We start from the raw sequence: 25,094 nt of genomic DNA on the forward strand, positions 1-25,094 counted from the left end.
TGATGAAGCCAACTATTAAAAACCTAGAGAGACCCTGGCAACCTGGGTCATTAGGAAAAGTTGGACAGAAAAAAATGGATATCTTCACAATGAATACAGGGTTGGAATGTTACATGTTGAACTGCTAGTGGAGAGGTTTTCAAACTGTGTCCCCAGTGACCTTAAGGTTCTGCAAATTTCAGGACTGCCAAAGAAAGCAAGGTTGGAGAAGTCAGGAAAATGGACTTAATGTGTAACAGTTCTGCTTTTCTAGATCCTGGAACTCTGTCTTTAATTTTACTGAAAAAAATAGGATTGAGTTCTTTTTTCCTTCTTCTGTCAGTTGTGGGATTTGAACTGAGGGCCTGAGCACTGTCCCTGAGCCCTTCTTCCTTAAGGCTAGCACTCTACTACTTTGAACCACTGTGCCGCTTCCAGTTTTCTAGTGGTTAATTGGAGATAAGAATCTCATGGACTTTCCTGCCTGGACTGGCTTTGAACCACGATCCTCAGATCTTGGCTTCCTGAGTAGCCAGGATTACAGGTGTGAGCCATCAGTGCCCAGCTAGCATTGAGATTATTTTCTTTCCAAAAAAAAAAATTGAGGACTGGGAATGTGTCTTAGTGGTAGAGTGCCTACCTAGCATGAATGAAGCCCTGGGTTTGATTCCTCAGTACCACATAAAGAGAAAAAGCCAGAAGTGGTGCTGTGGCTCAAGTGGGTGAGTGCTAGCCTTGAGCAAAAACCTCAGGGACAGTGCCCAGGCCCTGAGTTAAATCTCCACGACCGGCCAAAACAAACAAACAAACAAATAAATAAATAAAGATAATTATTGCTCAAGTGACAAATTAAAATTAAAATGGTTCTAATTTAAAACATTTAAATTGCTGAGAACCTAGGTTACCTTGATGTGGAAATTAAGCTTGTTTTTTAAAATAGTAATTGTGGCAGGGCACCAGTAGTTCATGTAACTCAGGAGTTTGAGATACGAGAATATCACAGTTCAAAGCCAGCCTGTGCAGGAAAACCCATCAGAGTCTTATCTCCAAATTAACTACTGAAAAACAGCAGGAAGTAGAACTGTGGCTTAAGTTGTATAGCACTAACCTTGGGCACAAAAAGTGCAGTGACAATGCTCATGCCTGTTCAAGCCACAGGACAAACAAAAGTAAGGAGCTCTGTAGTGTTAATTTTAGTGGAGCGCTTTACCAATTCTTTTGAAGATCTTGGCATGACTATACACAAAACAGTGAACTAAGAATTTACAAGGAACATCAAGAAGAATATCATCGCGTCTTGCCTTTGAAGTTTGGAAAGTTACTTTAGAATAAAGAAGAAGAAAAAACAGGAGAGAAAATAAGTGACCAGAAGTAAGTACAGCTTGCTTTGGAGAGGTTATTGAAGCAGAAGTGATTAAGATTTGTCAGGAACTGAGACGCTTTACATCTGGTCTTAAAAAACGGGTAGAATTCTGAAACTCAGAAAGGAGGAGCAGAGGACTCCTACCTGGGTACCAGATGAGCAGGAGATGTGGAACATCAGGAGCTAGTAGGGAAACGATAACCATGTAATGTGACTAGAGTAAGACTATTTGTCAGTGAACAGTAAATGTGTGGAAAGAAATGGCAGATGAGATTGCAGAGGGATTTCACTGCAAGGACAAGGCAGTGACAATTATAATAAAGCAAGGGAAATGTCACATCTAAGTATCTATAATCTCCCCTCTGCCACCTAAAGATTCAGCAGTTCTGTGAGCGGACTTGTAAGCTGACAAGGGGATGTTGGGTGGAAAAGATAAATGAGAGAGAACTCAAACTGTTTTACAAAATAATGGAATGGCCAAAGATAGCAAGGAAGAGATGGGTGGAGACAGAAAGAAAAAACCCTCAACCTGCTGGAAAGGCAGGCTCTGGAGCAGTGTGCAGAAAGAGACTTCTGCCATGATGAGAAACTCTAGAATGTTTTGTTGCTGGGTGTGTGGTGGAACTCACGTCCACCTTTCCCAAAGGACAGACACAACAGCCTATGTTCTAAAGGTGTGCAGAGTCCCTGGCATCCCAAGGCTTTCTGTAGGTGGATCTGTGCTTCCTTCAGGCTGTATTGAGATAGGTCTCAAGGTGGGAAGTGAGAAGGCTCAGTTTTATTTAGATCTAGAGCGGGGGTCATGTAATTAGAGCTGGGATTTTTCCTGTGGTGTCTCAGGTGTAGGGTGGTGGGGCTGGCTGTATTGTCAGCTGGGAAAGAACAGAAGCTTTCATCTACCATCCTTCACCTCTACATCCACCACATCCAGATCTGTTATATAGTATTTTATGTAAGAAAAAAACTGACAATGACCAAAAAAAGGTGCAGGGATAAAACCGCCATGATATAGAGTGAAGTATCCCTGAAGAATCATGAGCTGGAAATATATTATCAATGTAAAGCAAGGCTTAGAGAACTTAAATTAATTGCTGAAGATTATGTAGCTAGTATATGCAGCTCTAAACCAAGATCTACTTTTACTCACTCCCACACTTCCCACTGATTTGGTTTTTCTTTCTCCCCAACCTACTGCCCATCATTGAGCCTGTCCATGCTTGGGTGTAGCCTTTACAGTCAGCAAAGTTTGAGCTGACTGCCAAGTGACTTTTGTGTCCTCTCCTTTCATATTTCTCATGCCATGTAGGTGCTCCTGTGTGCCTCTGTGGAATGCATGGGCTTGGAATCTGAAAAGGACTTTCGCCTCAGGAGATCATAGACTTGGCATTTGGTTCTAGACTTGTTGCCGGTGTCTCCTTTCTATTACACTCATAAAGAAATGTATGCCAGAAGGAACAAAGGTTAAAACATGACTCAAATCATCAGGTACTAGAAAAAAACACAGGAAACAAATTTATAGCTTCAGAGTAACAAAGGTCACTGAAAGCATGGAACAAACTCCTGACTCTACAAAGAAAAGATTGATCAATTGAAACACATTAAAAATAATCTTCAACATAGGAAGAAAAAACCCCACCCATTAGGAACTTGAAAGTAAGCCAACAAATAGATGAATACTTGAAAGTAATCCAACAAATAGATGAAAGCTGTGTAGATTGTACACAAAGGCCAATGTTCTGTGTGTAGTTCCTATGAATCTGTAACTACTCAATAGAAAAGTGGAAAAGGAGAATGTAGAGAAATCATTTAAAAGGAAGCACAAATAGGTCTTTTATATTAAACACATTTCTAGCCTCTGTAAAGGTGATGCTTTATTAAGTGCCCTATGTAAATTCACAAGACATATCATGTTCTGGAAAACCTGATACCATGATGTGTCTGAGTCACCCTGCCTTCAGTTTCTGGCTTTCCTCATTGCATATCTAACCGCGCTTCTCCAGGCTCACATTTTCCAAACACAGATGAGCTGATCCTCCTCCATCCTCCTTGTGCACTTCTTGTCAGGTACTGCACACTGAGTACCTGACCTATGCCCAAGAGTCCCACAAAAATAACTCCAACTGGCCACTTAACCTACTTCATCTATTTCTGAGTTCAGGAAACCCAGGAAAGGCCTTTGTCTACAGGCTCTCCTTTTCCCTCCACCTCCTGATCTTCTCCAATACTTGGCTGTGTGCCATTCCCTCTCCCACTCTGTAACAGACTGTGACCTTTTTTTCAGGAACTGTGAGTAATAAAGTGTTTTCTGGAAGCTACCTCTGAATCTGTTTGGCTTCCAATACCTCAATTTTTCTTAGAATATACTATATTTTAAGATAGTCAAACATATAAAAGTTGCTTTCATTCTACTTATTTTAAGATAAATATAAGTAAAGGCTATGATTAAAATTATATTTTTTCTATTCAAGTAACAAGTCAAAATGTTTGATAACACAGTTAGTGTGAATAAATGGATATTTATTCATGTTAGGAATGTAAATTGTTACAACTCACCCAAAGGAAAACACTCTGGCAACAAGGAAGAAAGAAAGACAGAAAGAAAGAAGGAAGAAAGGAAGAAAGAAAGAAGAAAGGAAGGAAGGAGAGGGAGGGAAGAAGAAAGAGAAAGAGAGAGAAAGGAGGAGGAGGAGGAGGAGGAGAGAAGAAGAAGAAGAAGAAGAAGAAGAAGAAGAAGAAGAAGAAGAAGAAGAAGAAGAAGAAGAAGAAGAAGAAGAAGAAGCAGCAGCAGCAAAACAGGATGTTGCAGAGGTATTTGTACACTCAAGTTCATAGCAGCATTGTGCAATACAGCCAAGCAACATATGATACAAACATAGAATTCTGAAAAAGAATATTTGACAAATGCTATAACATGGACTAACCTGGATGGCATTATTATCCTAAGTGAAATAAGACATTTGCAAGAAGCTTATTGTTGGAGTCTGCTTAAAGGAGAGATCTGGAGCAATCACATTCATAGAAACAGAAAGTAGAATGATGGTGGCCAGGAGCTGGGGGAAAGGGAATCAGGTACTTATTTAATGAACATAGAGTTTTCATTTTGCATGTGAAAAAGTTCTGGAGTATGGTTGTACAACAATATGAATGTAAGTAGTACTAAACTGTACTAAAACGGTTTAGAATCTTTTCTCTCACGGTATTCTTTGGGTATGCTAGTACCTGGGTTTGAGCAAAGTCTCATGCTCTTGGCACTTTCACTCATGGCTGATATTCTACCATTTGAGCAATACTACCAGTCCGGTCTTTTGATGGCTAGAGATAGAAATGTCTAGACTTTTCTAGGTGCTAGTCTTTTGAGTAACTAATATTACAAGCGTGAGCTACCAGCACTCAGATTAATTATTGGGTATGGTTTGTAAAAAAAAGTCTTTGAGCTTGCTGGGTGCTGGTGGTTCAAACCTATAATCCTAGCTACTCCGGAGGCTGAGATCTGATGATCAAGGTTCAAAGCCAGCCTGGACAGGAAAGTCTGTGAGACTCTTATCTCCAATTAACCATGAGAAAACCACAAGTGGCACTGTGACTCAAGTGGTAGAATGCCAGCCTTGAGTTGAAGAGCTGAGGGACAGCGCCCAGGCCCAGAGTTCAAGACCCATGATTGACAAAAAAAAAAAAGAAAGAAAGCTTAGCACTATAATAAACATTGGCACACAGTGATCTCTATTGTATTCTGACTTGCATATCATTAGATACGTGTACAGGAGGAGTATAGCAGGATCCTGGGGACATTCTACATTTAATTTTTGAGCAACCTCCATACTGATTTCCATAGTGGCTGAAGTAGTTTACATTCCCACCTATAACACATAAAGGTTCCTTTTAAGTTTTGTCATGATATAATGCTTATTTTAAAAGTCAGTTTATAAAATATTACAATTATGTTTAGAAGTGTGAATGTCAATTGAACAATGTCAAGTGCAATGTGTGCTAATATAAAAGACAGAAGACTGGATTTCCTTCCTGTTTTTACTTAGATAAGCCACGGCAGTTTCAATCTTTCAGCACTTGTAGAATGGAAATAACAATATCTCAAAAATTCTTCTTCCATGCAGATCATTGGAAAAAATAAATTACATCTTTGTAATGAATTGCTTGATTAATTTTGGTATAAGTAAACAGAATTACTTGAAAAATATTTTAAATTTCATAAATGTCAAGAAACATATCAGTAACTCTATAAAATGTCTGACATTGAAAATGAATAAAGCATTAGTAGAAAATCACCAATATTTTCAGTAATGAAGGTAAAGTAACATATTTGTTAATTTAATAACAGTCTTAAGAGAATCAAGTGTAAAAAATACTATCATTTGAATATCTGACCATCCAACAAAAGAAATAATGACAAAAGTATGGAACCAGGTAAACAAAGGCAGTATTTTGTTATAAATACATATATAAATACATAGCGGCAGACTGTACTATTCATACCTATGAATGGCAAGTTTCAGTCTTTTCAGAAAGTAATCTGAAACATAGTAAGACCACATTGTGTTAACAATTGAAGCCAGGGAGGGACTTTGTCGTCATACTTCAATCAATACACTAAGCATTCCCCTTAGACTGAATTCTATCACTAATTCTAATATTATAAGTTAGCTACTGTCCCAAATCAAAATTCCAAATATAATTTAGATTCTTTTCCTCTTCCCCCATCTACTCATACACCTAAGTTCAGAATTTTATATTTACTGCCTCTCCTGATTGTATTTATTCCTTTTCTTGTTGCCACTTCCTTAGTTCAATTTCTTCACATTTTATCACAGTAGTGAGGTGAAAATGGAGATGAGGCAAAGTCAGGAATATTTACAAGACAGAATATAGGAGGAGAGTTAGGTTTAAGGGAACAGTGAAGTTTGTACTGAGCATGTTTACTTTGAGCTAGTTTGGAGACTGAAGATATTCTAAGGAAGTGCATGAATGGGTGTGGACAAAGCTCAAAGATAGAAAAACATAAATATATTGGAACCCCTGGACATGGCTGAGATACCCTTTTCCAAATGCCTTTCCAAATTATATCATCCCACAGTGACTTGCCTTTCAATTTTAATAAAAGTATTTGCACATTCTAGGTCTACACTGTATGTTGCCCTTTGTTCAAGCTTCTTGTTCCAGAAATTTCCTAAAACTTCTAACAAATAAGAATCTTTTATATACTTTAGGTCTATGAGTCATATCCAGCAAACAGAAAGTGCTCAAAAGAAAGGATTTGAGCAGGGCTCAGGGGTTCACACCCATAATCTTAGCTCCTCAGGAGGCTAAGATCTGAGGATTGTGGTTCTTAGCTCTTCAGGAGGCTGAGGGGAAGGAAAGTCTGTGAGGTTCTTCAGTAAAAATAAATTAATTAATTTAAAAAAGCTATAGTCCAAGCTACTCAGGAGGCTGAGATCTGAGGATTCCAGTTCAAAGCCAGCCAGGGCAGGAAAGTTTGTGAGACTCTTATCTCCAATAAACCACTCAGAAAGCCTGAAGTGTCATTGTGGCTCAAGTGGTAGAGTGCTAGCCTTGAGCTGAAGAGCTGAGGGACAGTGCCCAGGCCCAGAGTTCAAGCCCTACCACCACCACCCAAAAAAAAAAATCTAGAACTGTAACTCAAGTGGTAGAGTACCAGCCTTGAACAAAAGAAGCTCAGAGACAAGCTGAGGGATAGCATCCAGGAACCACACAAAGAGAGGAGAGAAGTTGGGGTGGGAATAAATTTAATTCCAGTAGCTTTTACAATAACAACAATAGACATCTCCTAGCATAGTGCTGGCATATAAAGGGTGTGGTAAAATATCTATTAAAAGGATTATGATTTATCCACTTTGATCTTTACAAAATTCTTAACATCTCAATTCTGATCAAATCTGACATGCAACTAAAACTTCAAATATGATTATAAATAGGATTACTTATTACACATTTTGTAAGAAGCACAACATTTCACGTTTTATATATAAACCTGGTTTAATGAAGAGCATCTTATCAACAGATCTAATATATCTTCATCTTAGAAGAAATTAATACCTATTCAGCCACATGCTTTTACTAAATATTACCTTTTCTCCTGGCTCACATGTACTTCCCTGGTGATTTTTTTTCCAATGTCCATGCTTCTCTCATGTCTCACAAATGTGCTAGTGCTTCCTTGTCTCTATCTCTTGATTTTTGGGTCAAAGACTTAACTAATGGCACAATAATTATTCACAGAAAATGAAGAGAAGGGAGGAGCTAGTTGGCTCTTGGTGAAAAGCAAAGAGCCAAAAAGCTAGGAAAAAATAAATGCTTTGATTGTGGCCATGGCATTAATAAAATAATGATTTTAAGACCTCCAATCCTTGTGAAGTTCAACATGTGACCCACCGACACTAGGCAACAGAGGTCACACTGGTGAATCAGTGCTACTTTATAATATCACTTACATAAGAACGTACAGAAGTAGAGATCCCAGCTTAGAAAAATTAAATGACATTTGTAAATTATATAAATCCTGTATATGTTTCAGAATCTAACACAAGTTTTATATGAATGTAAGTTGGTACAGTTTCCTGGGAGGAACAATTTAAGGGAATCTATTAAGGCTGAATATAAACCAAGACCATAGTCTTGGTCGAAGGTCCATACCTATGATAAATGAACTTATAAGAACAAAGCATGTACAATAATAGTAGGATACTATGCAGCAATAAGAAAAAAAGAAACTACTGTCTCACACAATAATATTAATGAATCTCACAAATATAATGATAAGTGAAAGAAGCCAGACCAAAAACAATCTATTTTATGAAGTTTAAGAAAAGGCAAACTAACATATAGTAATGTGACTAAGCAGATTTGTGAATAATCATAATTTTACATTATGTATTTCAATATATACCAGTTTCTTTAGGCATATGAAGTAACAGAAACAGAACAAATGTTGATTGTAAAATTGTAAAATATGGTTTGGGTTCAAACTGCAGAGAGCTATGAATGCTGTACTGAATACACTGGATGACAACATGCCATCTATCCACACTTTGCAATTCAGGAGAACAGGGCAATTGCACAATTAACATTAATACAGTAAGTGATTCTGGTTTTTTTCTGATGTGATGTCAACCATCTGGACCTTTGGCAGTGGATTCCTGACTGGCTTCTTCAAGTTGCCCTTTGAACTCTGTTATCTTACTGATAAGAGCTTCTCTTCAGAAAACAGAGGGAGGACAACTTCATATAAAAGTGGTTAAAAACTTTAAGATCCCCATAAGTATCCCTGATCAGGTATGGCTTCATGACTTTAAACTGACGTAGAAGTTGGAGCTGGGAAGGTGGCTCAGTGGGAGAGTACCTGCCTCATGTGCATGAGGCCCTGAGTTCAATTCCTCAGCACCATATAAGCAGAAAAATTTGGAAGTGCCACTGTGGCCCAAGTGGCAGGGTGCTAGCCTTGAGCTGAAGAGCTGAGGGACAGTGCCCAGATCCAGAATTCAGGCCCACGACTGGCCCAAAATAAATAAATAAACAAACAAACAAACAAACTAATTAATTAAACTGATGTAGAAGTACATATATATTACTGTAGATACAAATATTCACACATCTGTTATTAACTCTGTCCACTGAGACAGCCTTGAGCAACATCATGGCAGTAGCAATGATCACATCCAGCACTGACATCTTAGTTTCCAAATACCATTCATCATAAGATACTACGATCCTACCAGAAAATGGTTGATTCCAGACCACCAGCAGGGAGAAAATGAAAATGAGCCTGGAACACAACATTCTTATACCAGAAATGAAGAAGTATAGAAGAATCAGTCAGGGCAACAAAAAGACAAGTGCATAATAAGTCACGTACACTGGTCAAATCTAGGAGAATGAATTAACAAATAATAGAGGAGGAGGAGGAAGAGGAGGAGGAGGAAGAGGAGGAGGAGGAGGAGAGGAGAAACCTAGAAATCACCACCTTAACCAAGTGATCAAGGTTATCCTAGTAAAGGGATGCCAATATCATTTGCTTTACTTTGAGATCCTTGAGAAGACTACAACAATATTCAAACTTGCATAATTTTTCTCACTGCAAAACTCAAATTATGCATATAATGAGAAAAATCAGACACACCCAATTTGATCTAACCATTTTATTTTATGAATTAATCCTATGTGCCAATTGTACTTGATGCACCAATCTACAGATTAACTGGCCTATACTTGTCTTTCATAGGAAGAGACAATTTACTATATGCAAGTATGCAATCTGAGAATATTATTGAGACAACCAACCAGATCTGAATAAGGCCTATAGACTAGTTAATGGTATTATAGTAATGTTAATTTCCTGATACAATCACGTTATGAGTACATAAAAGAATGGACTTATTTCTAGGAAAGATGATGATGTGTCTGTTATAAATGGGCAGGAGGAAGGGGTGATCCAGAAGACAAAGAAAAGGATTAAGCTAATATGGTGGGGTGGTAGCATCTGGGGAATTTGGGTGAAGGGCCATGGGATTATTTTCTGTTCTTGCAACTTTCCTGTATGTCTGATTTATATCAAATTAAAAGAAAAAGTAAAAACTATATATAAAAAGGAAGCAAGTTTGCAGGTTAGATTCCCCAACACCCCTAAAACACTATTATTTTAAAAATTACTTTTTGATTTCATTCTTTCTGTTATTGCTTGAAGAATATTTTAGCTTAATTTTTATTAAATTTCCTAAGACGTTTTATTCAGTACTATGTACATTAAGTTTAATGATCTGGAATGCAGAAGACTGCTAAACCATTTCCTAAAGGATAGCTCTGAAGCATGAGAAATTAACAATTGCTTAGGTAGTTAGTTTTTTACTTACTTTTAAAAACTCACTCTCCCCATATATGGATATTTCACTTGCGGTTTAAAAATCAAGAATATTTATCATATTCTCCCCTTTGCTTCTTCATGGATAGAAAGCAGTAGCTTTCAGTATTTCACAGCAGAAACTGCAATTGATTATATAAATGCATATTCTTTCATTAGATGAAGATGTTTAATCTTGATTTTATGGAAACAAATGCAGTATATACAAAATCAAGGAAATCCTTTTCAGAATTATACACTAAGTGCTTAGAAGAAAAACTTGCCTTTGTTTTGTGTTAAATATAACAGAGAAGTTTGGTAATTATACTGTCTTCATATGATTTTTTTTGTAGGGCTTGATGGGGGTTTGAACTCAGGCTCTGCACTTGTTAAGCAGGTGCTCTACCACTTGAGCCACACCTCTAGCTCCTTAGCCTAAACTTTTAACCAGATAATCCAAAATTTTAACCATGTTTTACTACAGTAATAAAATTAAAAGCAAAAAAAATACCTCATTCAGAAAAATGAAAGCTGGAGTTTCAGCTAAATCAACCTTGCGCTCATCACGAAAGTTTGTGGTGGGCATGATACCATAAGGCAGCTCATTTGGGTCCTTTCCATATTCCTCTTCATTCTCTTCCTCTTCATTTTCTGTGTCTGTTGTATCATCTTCCATTTTTCACAATTCTAAAGAGAAATTACTGCACAGTCAGCTATTTAGCAGTATCTTCATTTATAAGTAAAAATTAATGGAAAATATTAAAAATAGCAAAGAATCAACAGGAGTAAGCTGCTCTGGGAAACTCTAAGTCAGGAAAAATAGCTATAATCTCCTCTTATAACAGACTACCCAGTTGCTGAGCCTGCCTCCCTCACCCCAACATATCCTCCTTCCCAAGAGCCTGTCAGCCACTCCCCCTCCCCTTCCCCTCTGACTTCTTCCCTCCTCTCTAGCAAATAATACACACAATAGAATGAGTGCTTTTGTTTATTTTTTTCTGGCCAACAGAACATTCCCGCATCCCCCACCCCCCATTTCTGCCCCCTGTGCCCTAAGCTTGGACTCTGGGCCTGAGTGCTGTCCCTGGGGTTTTTTGCTCAAGGCTAGCCCTCTACCACTTGAGCCACAGCTCCACTTCTGGCTTTTTGCTGGTTTATTAGAGATAAGAGTCTCATGGACTTTCCTGCTCAGGCTGATTTTGAACTATGGTCCTCAGATCTCAGTCTCCTGAATAGCTAGAATTATCATTGTGAGTCACTGGTCCCCAGAATATTTTTCCTATTCTAAAGTTCCAGAGAATATTGCAATTGCAAGTAATTTATTTAAATTTTCAGCAATAAAATGTGAGTGAAGCCTGACATGGTGACCTATTCCTGCAATACTAGCATTTAGGAAGCTGTGGTAGGAGGCTCATGAACTCTAGGACAGGATGAGGTCCAAAATGAGTTTCTGGATCGAAACCTAGAAAACAACAACAAAGAGAGAGAAAAAAAAAAAAACAAAGGGCTAATGTTGAACCAGTAAAGTAACAATCATTCACTCAACTTACTAGGTTGTCCAAAACTGAGCTCCCAGGGGAGTAAAACTGAAGTTCTTCTGCTATTAGTGTGGACAAATGTGATCACCAGCTTTATAAATTTTTCTGCCTCAAATCATATTGGCAGGGCAGCTACATCACTGGCGGACCCTCATAGAGAAATGTGTGGTTCCTTATTTAAAATAACAGGAGAAATGTACTATAAAATGTAACAAAATATAAACTATTTTATCTGCTTAGGAAGTGTAAATAAGGGTACTAGCAACACATGAATAACACAAACTTGTAAATTGCAAGAGAATATGTTGATGTCATATGTTATGCAATAAACCAATAATAAAAATATCTTGATAGATCATAAAAATATTTTGGCTAAATTTCCTGCAAATCCACTTAAATTTATACTTTTTGCAATTTTGTTTTCAACTGAGACAATTCAAAGTAATGTGAGTTGCTTTAAGAAAAATACAAGATTCCAAATAGTATTTGGCAGGCTTTTAAAAAAAATTAAGATGAATATTTTCTGCAGATGCATCAGGCATGTGATTAAGAGTAGTCATAGGACATCGACAATATTTAGATAGATTTCTGACAAGTCACTTACAATACATAAAAGCTAGAGCTCTTGAGTTTTGGAGAATAATTTTTCTAAAATGTTTCACTTTACAAAGTCAATTTCATTTAGGAGCTTTTTTTTCTTTTTTAAAAAAATTCTGATGGCACTGAGATTCTACTCAGGCCTTGTGCTGGCTAGGCAGGTGTTCCACCACGAGAGCTGCACCCTTGGTCGTTTTTGCTCTTTATTTTTCAGGTAGGCTCTTGCCTTTTCCCCAGGGCTGCCCTCGGAGGACTGCGATCCTCCTATCTACACTTTCTAAACAGTTGTGAGCTTCTGAGCTTAATTTTAAATGTAAATCCATTGAACATTCACTTTGACATTTCCTGTGACATCTGTGTAACCTATGGAGCTACATTTTGACATTTCCTGCGACATCTATGTAACTTAGGGAGGTTATAAGGGAATCTAAATGTTCCTTGATTGTCACTTGTGGCCAATCTGCTTCAAAACACTTGCTTATGTGTTCTGTTGCTGAATTCTATTATAAAGAGAAAATACAATTAAATGTTCTTCCTTGTTAATTCTTGGTTCCCTCAAAGCTTCATATGAAAAATATTCTTTACTCTCAAATCCAGTGATCCTTCCATTTAATTTCTATCCTGAAACACAGTGGATACTTCATTTGTAATGTTGTAGTTTTTAGAGCTGGAAGTATTATACAATGAAGCATGCAAGTAACTTTTTTATATACTTTGTTGCAGTCTCTACTTGTATTTACTATGTGATAATTTACTAAAGAGTTTTCAAACTAAAACATTCTACAGGCATGCCAGTAATTTTTGTTCTTAGCAGGTACTATATGATTGGACTGACTTTGAATCTTGACTCTCCAGATCTCAACCTCCCCAGTAGCTAAGTATAATTATAGGTATGAACACCAGCACCCATTAAATAAAGAACAATTTTAAATATATATATATATATATACATAAGATTAAATGAATAATATAAGTATACCTATCAACTACTTTCAATAAATATCAATTCATGTACAATTTTATTTTATCTTCAATCCTTCTCATATCCATTGTCCAGATAGTGTTGAATCAAAACCTAGAAAATCAAACTTAATATATACTAAAGAATTTCATAGTATTATGCAGAGACAGACAGATCTCCTTCCTTTTCATAGCTAAATAATATTCCTTTATGTGTATATATATATTATTCAAACAATTTATAAACTGATAGAATGTTTCCAGCATTTTGCTATCATAAAAATGTTGTGAAATATAGTTTGAAAAAATATATATCCTTAATACTTTATATCCAAGATAGCATTAATTTTGAAAACTCAGGTTAAGTTTGAGACAATTTTCTCAAAGCAATGTACCTTTGAATATAGTCCTTCCCTATCCAAGTGGGGCAAAAAGTGAAAGTCTATCTGAAAAGTAATATAAAAGCAAAATGGGATGGAGGCATGACTCAAGTGGAATAGCTCCTGCCTAGCAGGCACAAGAACCTGAGTTCAGACAATGGAAGGAAGGAAGGAAGGAGGGAAGGAAGGAAAGAAAGAAGGAAGGGAAGGAAGGAAGGAAGAAAGAAAGAAAGGAAGGAAGGAAAGAAGGGAGGGAGGGAGGGAGGGAGGGAGGGACAGGGGGAAGTTGGAAAACACAATAGAGGAAACACAAAAGATAATAGAGGAAAACACGAAAGTCTCATACATGTTAAAACCTGATTAATCTTATTAAATAATTGGAAGGAAAAGATTTATGAGATAGCAAAACTTAATGGGCAAAACGACCAACATTTCAGGATAGTTAAAGCAGGATTCCAAATCCTGTACTTAAAATTATTATATGACAGGTAGTATGGTTAATTGACAGCTACAAATAAACCAGTGAAATAAAGTGTATTGTTGGGCTACCGTGAAATAAACAAGAGAATGTTTATAAAATACCTTAAATTCTTCGTGTGGGAAGAGCTACAGAGCTGTCAGGCGTGGTAACTCTAGAGACTCCTAGAGCCAAAATACCTAAATCAATTAAGCAAATCATTTCAAATCCTTTTTATAAAGACCAAGAATTTTCAAGGATGCAAATAACTTAAAATCTTCAAAGGGAGCAAAGCAAGGAAGGGTCATAATAGCTGTGACCTTTTCTTTATACAAGAAAAATAAGACCACTGGAAAACACTGCCTCTGAAAGGCAAATAAGGCAGTTTGTGTTTGTTCTGGTGCGACTGGGGCTTGAACTCAGGTACTTGGGCTCGCTAGGCAGCATTTCTATCATGGAGTCACACCTCTAACCCTCTCTGTGTCTTGAGATAGTTTTCTGTTTGTACCCATGCCAGTTTGGATCACAGTCCTCCTCCTTACACTTTCTGTATAGTTGGTATTACAGGTGTATGCCATCCCATCCAGCAATGTGTGTGTGTGTGTGTGTGTGTGTGTGTGTGTGTGTGTGTGTAGGATTCTCACTAACTTTTGCCTTTGGCTAGTTTTGAACCATGATCTCAATCTCTGCCTCCAAAGTAGTTTAAAGTCATATTCTACCATACTCAGCCGGGTAAGGTTTTGAAAGCCATGTATAGCTATAGGTTTGTCTGAATTAGGGAAGGGAATGGGGGGAGGGAGGTAAGAAATGGTGAGACAAAGGACAAAGGGTGAACCAATGCAACAGCAATACTCACAAGACACCAAGTTGGAAACAAACTGTACAACTTGGGAGGGATGGGGAGAGAGGAAGGGGGAGAAAAATGAGGAAGGGGGTAACAAGTTTGACAAGAATGTACTCACTACCTTACTTATGGAACTGTAACCTCACCTTAACAATAAAATTAAAATAAAAAACCTTTTACCTGTAGGTATTGGGGGCCATTTCATTTTTTTTGAAGAAAAATTATCCATGCTGTGCTGATACTGGTGACAGAGGGAAGAGTCGTTTAGAAAGTATGTGAATTCGGAGGCTAGGAGCCAGTCACAGTGCAATGGGTAGGAGAATACATAGAAGCACAGCCAGGTATGGATTCTGGACTTCAAGGGGCTCAAACAGAGGTGGCAAACAGAAGTTAATCAAGGAATCACAGACATAGGTTTTCAAAAGCTATACATGAAATAAATAGGTGCCATTAAAGTGTGGACTACAGAAGGAGGGTGGCCATGCACTGCACAACTCCAGGGGGCATCACAGACATCATAAATCATGGTAGGAAGCAAAATGTGAAGGATGTGTCTGGAAGATGAGTAACTGAGCCAAAGTTCTGCTGTGAGAGGGTGAAAAGAACACAATCAGGCCTTCTAGAAAGTAGAGGACACACAAAGAGCTTTGGCACATGAGCTTTTGACAGACAGAGTTTTTTTTTTCTTCTTTTTCTTTTTTGTTGGTCATGGGGCTTCAATTCTGGGCCTGGGTGCTGTCCCTCAGCTCTTCAGCTCAAGGCGAGCACTCTACCAGTTGAGCCACAGCACCACTTCCTGTTTTCTGAGTGGCTTATTGGAGATAGGAGTCTCATGTAGTTTCCAGCCTGGGCTGGCTTTGAATTGCAATCCTCAGATCTCTGCTTTCTGAGTAGTAGGATTACAGGCATGAGCCACCGATGCCTGGCACACAGGGCTTTTTCTGACACACAAATAAAAGGCTTCAGTCCTATCCTAAAAGAGCACCTCTGTTTTTCAAACCTCACTAGAAAAGCCCAAATAGAAAGCTTCATAAAAAACAATTAAGCAATGCACATTTCAGGATGTGTTTTATTTTATAAGGCAGACACCACTTCCTTTTCTTTAAAGCTAAACAGAGATACTTATTGTTTTGTTTCGATTTTGTACTATTAAGAAAAATTTGCTTGAGAGTTGCAGGAATCAAGCACGCGTGTGCTCACGCACACACACACACACACACACACACACACACACAATAAGTAACACTTGCTCTGGAAAATGAGGCAAGGATACAAACAATGTGATTTTCTGATGGTCAGGATGGCAGTGTTCCAAGAAAGACATTATAAGAAACCATGCTGTCTTTCAATATTACTGGTCACTATCTTTTGCTTGTTATAGGAATAACAGTCTATGATATAAAAAAAAAATCAAGCTTCTGGGCACACATACCACCCCATCATTCTTCTTTGCAACTAAGCTCTCCTAACTTCCCTGAACATACTATTACATCCTCTTTTCCCAGGAGTCCAATACTGTACAAGCTTAATAGCAGACTGTTCATACTACCTTGTAGCTCTTGGAGAGAGGGAGAACTCTGGGATGCCTCATTTAATTATTTTTGCTTCAGTTTCATTTTATATATATATATATATGTTATATTTATATCAAAACAAGATTATAAGGGGAAAAACTGGGAGAGAATGAGGGAAGGGGTGACACTGTTCAAAAGGAAATGTACTCATTACCTGAATCATGCAACTGTAACCCCTCTGTATACACCTTTACAATAAAAATAAAAAAAATAAGATTGGAAACATTGTGTATAAAGTTTTATGACATGCCTGTTAATCCTGTCAGTATATCTCTGTGATCTTAAGTATGTTTGATTTGAAGATAACAGAGGTCCTTCCTTTGAAGGATTCTGGTTCGTAAAAGATCAGAATACTGGGCAGCCAATCTGAAATGTGGCACCCTAAGATTCCTTTAATGAACAACAGTAATATCAGATGCTACCAATTTGGGAATACTAAACATAACAGATAAAACTGTTGGTTATTCAATGACTCAACAAACCAAATCACAACTGTTTTCTGTTAATATATACATATATACATATATATCCATCTCAAAAAGAGAATTGTGCAAAAACATCCATTCTCATGACCTCATACATACAAGAAAATGCTTTGACTAAGTAGGCCCAGACAAATCTTACTCAAAATTGAAGTGTTCAGGAAACAATGTGATTTGGGCTATCTCTAATTACACACATACACACACACATACACACAAGAATGAAAAACTTTGACAGGGAGTTTTGAGTGTATATATAGTAGTCAAAGTAAAATTTTCCATGTTGGTTAAGTCTTAAGTCATGTGCATGCACAACCAATGAGAATCCATTCCTTGACGGTGGCCACAGAGAACGCCAGGCTACATTACAGAAGGAGGCCCTCTCCACGACGGAAGGATGCCGAGAGCCTTAGGTTTCTCTCTCCCCCTTACACTATTGTCTTGTCTCCTTTTTTCCCACTCTCACAATCCCCCCCACACAGATCCAAGAAGAGTTGCCCACCTTTTCTTCAAAGTTGTTTGTGTATTTCCCCATTCGCCAGTCCCCAAATCAGCTCTATAGTAGCATTTCTGAGTGAGTAGAACATAGGGGGTGGAGGTGGAGAAATACACATGGGGAAGAAATGCCATACAAACAGACATGATTTTGTCTGCAGCATACCCACTTGGTCACCCTGTCATCACGAAGCCACCTCAGCCAGCGGTTACCATGGAACCAGTAAAATAGTATTTCTTTAGCTTTTTATAATTTAAACAAAGATTTCCCTCGTAATAGTTCACTTCATCCTAACAACAACCATATACCACAATAATTACCCCTTTTTGTAGAGGTTGAAAGTCAGCAAAGGTTTTACATGATAGCACAGTAATACTCCATGGTGTTAGCAAAGCCCTCTCCTCTTTGCTTCCAGTAACAGCAAACAGCATCATTTCCACGGTATCAGGCCAGAACTCCTTTAACAAAGAGCAGGCCAAGGCAATGTAAATCAATTAGTGATGAACAGTGAGTAGGGAGGCAGGCCACTACGTGGTAAGACTGAGCAGGAGAAAACAATGGTCTATAGAATTTGTTGCTATAGTTACAAACCAAAGGAAAGCCTGCACATGTACACAGCATGGCAAGAAACACTAGCTGTCTATCTGTAACCATCTGCGGTCATTTGACAAGTCTTGTCAGGCTTTAGAAATTCAGAGTGCCTAAAAGGCCTTATGAATTCCCTTAATTCTTTCCAAATCATTTAGCAGTGAGTAGATGTTAAGTCTCAGATCCTGTAGGAGGTTAGGGATACCTGAATAGATCTCAATCTGACAGTTTTCCAGCAGATCTGTGAAGCAGACTTTCTGTATGTCTGAGTGTAATCTGGAATCTGCACACTGCTGGCTACCCCTCAGGTTTGCTATGAAATTCCAGATCTTAAATTTTACATCCTCCTTGCTGAACAAAACAAAACACAACAACAACAACAAAGCCCAGCACTGATGGTTCATGCCTATAATCCTGGCTACTCAGTAGGAGGCTGCGATCTGAGGATAGAGGCTCAAAACCAGTCCAGGAAGGAAAATCTGTGAGACTCTTTTTTTTGGGGGGGGGGTCCGGTCGGGGGGCCTGAACTCTAGGCCTGGGCGCTGTCCCTCAGCTCTTCAGCTCAAGGCTAGCACTCTACCACTTGAGCCACAGCACCACTTCTGGCTTTTTTCTTTTGCTTATGTGGTGCTGAGGAATCGAACCCAGGGCCTCATGAATGCAAAGAAAGCACTCTACCACTGAGCCACCTTCCCAGCCCATCTGTGAGACTCTTATCTCCAATAAATTATTCAAAAAAAGCTGGAGTGGTTCAAGTGATAGAGTGCTAGCCTTCATCAAAAGAAGCTCTAGGACAGTGCTCTGGCCTTGAGTCCAAACTCCAGGATTGGCATCAAAGAATTTTAAAAACCCTAATTCAGCCAGGCACCAGTGGCTCATGCCACTGTAATCCTAGTTACTCAGAAGGCTGAGATCTAAGGCTGGTTTGAAACCATCCCAGGCAGGCAAATCTGTGAGACTCTTACCTCCAATAAACTACTCAGAAAAAGTGGTACTGTGGCTAAAGTGGTAGAGTGTTAGACTTAATCATAAGAAGCTCAGGGACAGCGCAAGGCCCAGAGTTCAAGCCCCAGAACTGGCAAACAAAAAAGCTCTAATTCATCTTCTTGTTCATCTCTTCATGTATCACCATTCCACTTATACACAAACACATATAAATTCATATGCATATGAAATCACTAATTTCTCAGTCTGTTCAGGTTTTCACTGGTTAGGATTGGAGCAACAACTTCCAAGTTCCTAACATGAAGAAACCAAACCAGAAGTCCTTTCCCCTCCAATTTTTGTCGGTTGTGGGGCTTGAACTCTGGGCTTGGGTGCTGTCCCTCAGCTCTTCAGCTCAAGGCGAGCACTCTACTGCTTGAGCCACAGCGCCACTTCCGGAAATCCTTCCATATCCTTTTATTCCATAACTTCATTGTAGGGAACCTACAGGAGAATGTTAAGTAGAAGTGATGAGAGAGAGAAAGAGAGAGAGAAAGAGAAAGAGTTTTCACAGATCTTAGTGTGTCTCAACTAGCCTTGAATCTCTATCCTCCTAATCTCTACCTCTTAAACAGCTTGGATTATAAGCATAGCCATTATTCTTTTAAACTAATCATTGTTGTTAGGATATGAAGTGTCTCCCCAAATGCTCATTTGTTGAAGGCTTGGTGAGTTTACACTGAACTGGTTACTACAAAGTGGAACTAGGTTGGAGGAAGGAAGACACTGAGGCTTACTTAAAGGGTGTAGCCTGTCCTAACTCTTTCTCGATTCTCTTTTCTTCTATCTCTCTCCCTCCTTCCCTCTCTCTCTGTCTTTTTTGAAACATAGTTTTGCTGTTCAATCTACACTGAACTTTCAGTCCTCCTGCCTCAGGATCTGCAGGCAGAGATGACAAGTAGAACCCATCACAGCTTGTTACATTACATTACAGCTCCCTTCTTGTTTCCTTCTGCCTCCTGTCTGTGGTGAAGTAGGTCATCTTGTTCCTCCACCTACTCCCTGCCATGATGCTCTATCGCTATGCAGAGGCCCAGAAGCAACAGAGCCCAAATGGCTGTGCACAGATGTCTGAAGCCTTGAGTCAAAATAAATCTATCTTCCTTTAAGTCATGTTTGTCAGGTACTTATCGGTGGGTAAACGTCTAGCTATCCTTAATCATTCATTTTAGATATAAGCATCACTTGATCATGATCCTTTTCACATATTAATGATTTGAGATTTTCTATATTCATGTGGAATATTATACTGTACTTTTCTTTTCTGGCAATAAATTTGCTTGGCTTTGTTATCATGAAAACACTGGCCTCATAAAATGAATTTGGAAGCATTGTCTTCTAATTTTGGAGAGGTTATACAGAATTCTGGGGAGTTTATGCAGATTTTTTCCCTTAATATATATCTGGTAGATATCACCTGCAGAGCCATCTGCTTTACAGATGGAGTTTATTTTTATGATTTCTTTTCTAAATCATTTTCCATGCCCAAGCAAAGTGTGACTCCAGAGATCCTGATATCACATATCTGCTGCATGGACCACAATGCAGGGGAAAAACCTAAATACAAACACCCAGTTGGGCTGGGGGTTATGACCAAGCACACCTACCTCTGGGAGTTTGTGGCTGTCAGTAGCTCAATAGTACAATGGGAAGTGCAGCACAGTGACTTCCAACCCACAGACTATCATGAAGACTGGTCTTCTATATTTATCTAAAGATACTGGAGCACTAGTGGTGATAGTTTTTCATTAGAGATGGCGGGTGATTTCACGGTTGTGGTTTGTCAACTGTGACAGACTGAATAGTCAAGCTTTGTTCATCCTAAATGGAAAGGAAGACTACACCCAGTGTCTTGAGCATTGAAATAGAATATTTGATTATTGAGCAACCCTTGCCCACAGTAGTAACAAAAAAATCACAACCTAGCTACTCCCCAGTCTTAAGTAATCTCTGAGAAATCCTCAACTAAAAGGACACAGGAAGTAAAGATCTCCAATTAAAACCTTGGACTCGCCAGGCGCTGGTGGCTCACGCCTGTAATCCTAGCTACTCAGAAGGCTGAGATCTGAGGATCATTGTTCAAAGCCAGCCCGGGCAGGAGAGACCATGAGACTCCTATCTCCAATAAACCACCAGAAAACCGGAAGTGGCACTGTAGCTCAAGTGTAGAGCGCTTGCCTTGAGCTGAAGAGCTGAGGGACAGCGCCCAGGCCCAGGGTTCAAGCCCCGCGACCAACAAAAAACAACAACAACAAAAAAAACAACCTTGGACTCAGGTAGGTAAGCTATAATATAAAAACAAAATTCATAAAACATGAGGTAACAGGTCTTTTTCAAAAGTCAACAACTCTATAGTAAAGGGTTCAAAGGATAGTTAAGAGGGACAAATTTCAAAAATAATAATAATAAAAAGCAATGACAAGGATGATTATTGAAATAAAAGAGATGAAATAGAAGATACAAATAAACAGCAGTGCTCAAAGATGATACAAATAAGCAGCCAAATGAAATAAAGAAGACAATACAGAATATGAAAGATAAATTCAATAAATAAGTATATAGAAATCTTTTAAACAATTAAATGAAAGTGTTGGAAATGAAGAACTTGGTAACCCAATTTTAAAAATTCATTTAAAAGCCCAGTTTTGTTTGGGTCAAATTTTCTTCTGAAGACTCTTTCTTGCCCCCTGCTGTCCATTTACTGAACATAAGTCATAAAATATTCATTGAGAGAATGACATTTAGATAGCAAGAAATCCTCTTTCCATTCCATATTTACATTTACATGATAAGAAAGTTGTGACATTTTAGTTCAGTCTTAGTGGGCAATATTTATGATAGGAAATGCTTTATATTTTTATTATTATAAATGTGAATCATATTCACTGTTGTGACACATAAAAAATAATCTCACTGCTTAAAGATAATCACTATTATCAAATTATATATACATATATATACTTTTTACAATTGCTTCTGAGCAATATAGTTTTATATTTAATTTATTATTATTGCTACAGTATTGGGAACATACTACACAAATCTGGTATTTACTCTTCACTTATGAAAAATTTGCAATAATGTTGACTCATTTTCAAAATACATCTTCTAAATCACTGAATAATATTTCAAATATGTACAATTCTTCTTTGATGGCATTTAAATTGATGCAATGATTTCATATCATGAGGAGTTTCATAAAACAAAATTTCTTGACTATTCCTAACTTTATGCTTACATTTCTCAAAGCACAATTTCTAAGCCATACACACACATATTTTTAAGGCTTTTCATGCTAACAAATGAATTGAACTGTGAAAAATGTTCAGAAGCTTGTCATGACTCTGGAGAAGGCTCTTTAAAATGGAAGAGGTAACAATATCTTCGAAGTAAACTATGAATAAGGACAAAAAGTTATATCTGATTATTTTTGATTCTCTTGTTCTTCAAAAGTGTGGCTCAGTGGTAGAGTGCTTGCCTTGCATGCTTGAGGCCCTGGGTTCAATTCCTCAGCACCACATAAGCTGAAGAGCTGAGGGACAGCACCCAGGCCCAGAGTTCAGGCCCCACAACCGGACCTCCCCCAAAAAAGTGTCAAGTATAAGGGATAAAAGGGTCATACTTCTTGAAATCTTGATGGTTTAGGACCTACTTCCTCATTTATAATGAAAAAAATAAGTACTGTACTGTTAAACAGTGTATTTTGTTTTGATACAGTGAAATGATGCATGTGATATTGCATATTTTAAAAATTATTTCATACCTGTAGAATATGTAACTTTTATTAGTTACTATATAGACAGACTTGATACTCATTAGGCTATTTTTAAGTGCCAATACACCTTATATCTATGCAATCTTTTTTGATATATATTTTATTATAAAGCTACTGTACAAAGGGGCTACAGTTATGTGAGTAAGGTAATGAGTACATTTCCTATCAAGCATTGTTACTCCAATACTCCTGATATCTATGTCAATCTTAATAGTAATTCTATTCTCAAGTTTTAAGTTCACACATCAGAAAGTAATTTTTTGTTAATTATCTTTTTGAAAATTGTCAAATAACAATTACACCACATAGACTATTATGATTCAGCTATCAATTGCATTAACTTAGTTTCCAGAAAGGAAAAGTTACTTACAAACAGTTATTTATTAAGGATTCACATTTTATCTAAAAATGCTTCTACAGCCAGTGCCCTTTTACAAATTTCTTTTCAAAAATTATGCTTGTGTTTTCATTTTTAAAAAGTCTGAAGATTAGCGTGAATAATTGTAGTCACATGAAATACAATGTGAAGAACATTATTCACTCACTGGGCTTTGCTGAACCTAAAAGCTAACACCTGTCGCTAGTCTCCAATAAATAAAGAAGGATTTGGAGGGGGGGGGAATAGGAGGAGGAAGCAGGAGAGGATAACTTAAGAACATACTGAATTTTTAAAAAATTGAATGGTTAGCAAAGAGCCAGCAACTAACACCTGTGAGGACTACAGTCCTTTCTATCTGCCTATCACTCTAGCTTCCAAGAATTCTAGCCATCACACTAGACTAAGGGCTTCAACCTTTGAAGGCATTTCAACACTTAAATTTTATTAAATGTGGTTGTTTGGAGGTAGACAGCTACCTACACCTAAGGAATTCAGGGTGATTTGTAGGAAATGGTAGAGAGTAAGAAAGGGAGAGAGATCAGACAGATAAGAGTAAATAAATATACCCTTCTTTCTCTTTTCTTCTGCCCATAGAATAACAAACTGTAAAAGGTAAAAAAAAGAAAGAAAACAAAAGACCTTACAGTTACTCAATACAATCCATCTTTACCTTAAAACTTAAGAAATAGTGCATGTGACACAGATAAATCCATAATGGGCCTGGTTGTCCCCCCACTCTTAACTTCCAGGTCCTTTCCACACACCAGGATGTATCTTCCTATCCCTCCTCCTCTCCTTCCTACTTTCCTCCCCTCCTTTTTCTCTAAGATTTTATTTTTTCCCTAAATCATTTAGCTAAAAAAATGCTCTTCTCAAAACAAGTTCTTGTCTCTTAGCTTTCTTTTGGTTACTTAGAATATAAACATTGTTCCTAAAATAAAAGTCCAGTACGTTACATTGCAATTGTGTGGACTGCGTTACCACCCGTTTACTATCTTACATGATCCTCACAAAACCCAATGAGGCAAAGCAAGAAAGGTATTATTGCCTTAAATTTAAGAATAACCAATAAAGCTCAGAGACATCCACACACTGACTTAAGATCACTTACAGTCAGGAAGAAGCCAGGACTCAAATGCTGTTTCTTACGAATACTTGTTACCGAGGAGAGTTTCCTGGGATCTGACTCTACCCTCTCCAGCAGAGGCAGGCTACATTCCCAGGGGGCTAGTTTAGTGACGCTTGAGTCTGACCACCTACAGAGTGCACTCCTATGTTACACCTAGTTCTCATCTGTAAAGGAGCAGTTTCTTACCCTTCTTTTTGGTCCTGATACTTATTTGGGGCTTCTAATTTTCTTTGGGGGAGTTTTGGGTTCCCGAGGGTCACTCCAAAGCTCCACCCTCTCCAAACAAGAAGTCGCGTCCTGGGTATCCAAGGAGACCACCGGTCCTTGCCCATCTTGCTCCTTCAGCATTCTCCATTGGCCAATGAGATTCCCTTGCAGACTCCACCCCTCCGCCCCCGCCCCTATAATAACCAATGGGTTTGAAGCAAAGGAAACGCGCCCTTCCAAGCCCGGTCTTATTACCCTTCCTGTCGTGCGCACTCCCTCCTGGTATATGTAGTTTCCAATCCGCCAGACTAGTCAGGAGTGTGTCTTCCTTAGAACTACCAATCCCGTCGGCCTTCGCGAAAGGGGGCGGAAATAGGCAAGGACTACGGGTCCCGGTTTGCACTTGGAGCTTTACAATTCCTGCTGTCTGCTACCGTTTGTACCACTGGCGTTTTAAATCACCTAAGTGCAGGGATTGGGTTTGCTGTGCAGCAGC

The 25,094-nt window shown here is 38.2% G+C and overlaps 1 protein-coding gene across 1 annotated transcript in view; it reads right to left on the minus strand.

Annotated features, from left to right (window-relative positions):
* The window catches only part of Ccdc146 (coiled-coil domain containing 146), a 110,145-nt gene extending 89,260 nt beyond the window's left edge, over positions 1-20,885 (minus strand). The window contains exons 1-2 of the mRNA XM_013035279.1: positions 20,716-20,885; positions 10,720-10,895 (exon numbers count right to left, since the gene is read on the minus strand). Coding sequence (XP_012890733.1) covers positions 10,720-10,884 — 165 coding nt within the window. The 5' untranslated portion in view covers positions 10,885-10,895; positions 20,716-20,885. The remainder of the gene's footprint in view (positions 1-10,719; positions 10,896-20,715) is intronic.
* Between the last annotated feature and the right edge of the window lie 4,209 nt (positions 20,886-25,094).

Source organism: Dipodomys ordii, unplaced genomic scaffold, assembly GCF_000151885.1.
Source record: "Dipodomys ordii isolate 6190 unplaced genomic scaffold, Dord_2.0 Scaffold207, whole genome shotgun sequence".
NCBI lineage: Eukaryota > Metazoa > Chordata > Mammalia > Rodentia > Heteromyidae > Dipodomys > Dipodomys ordii.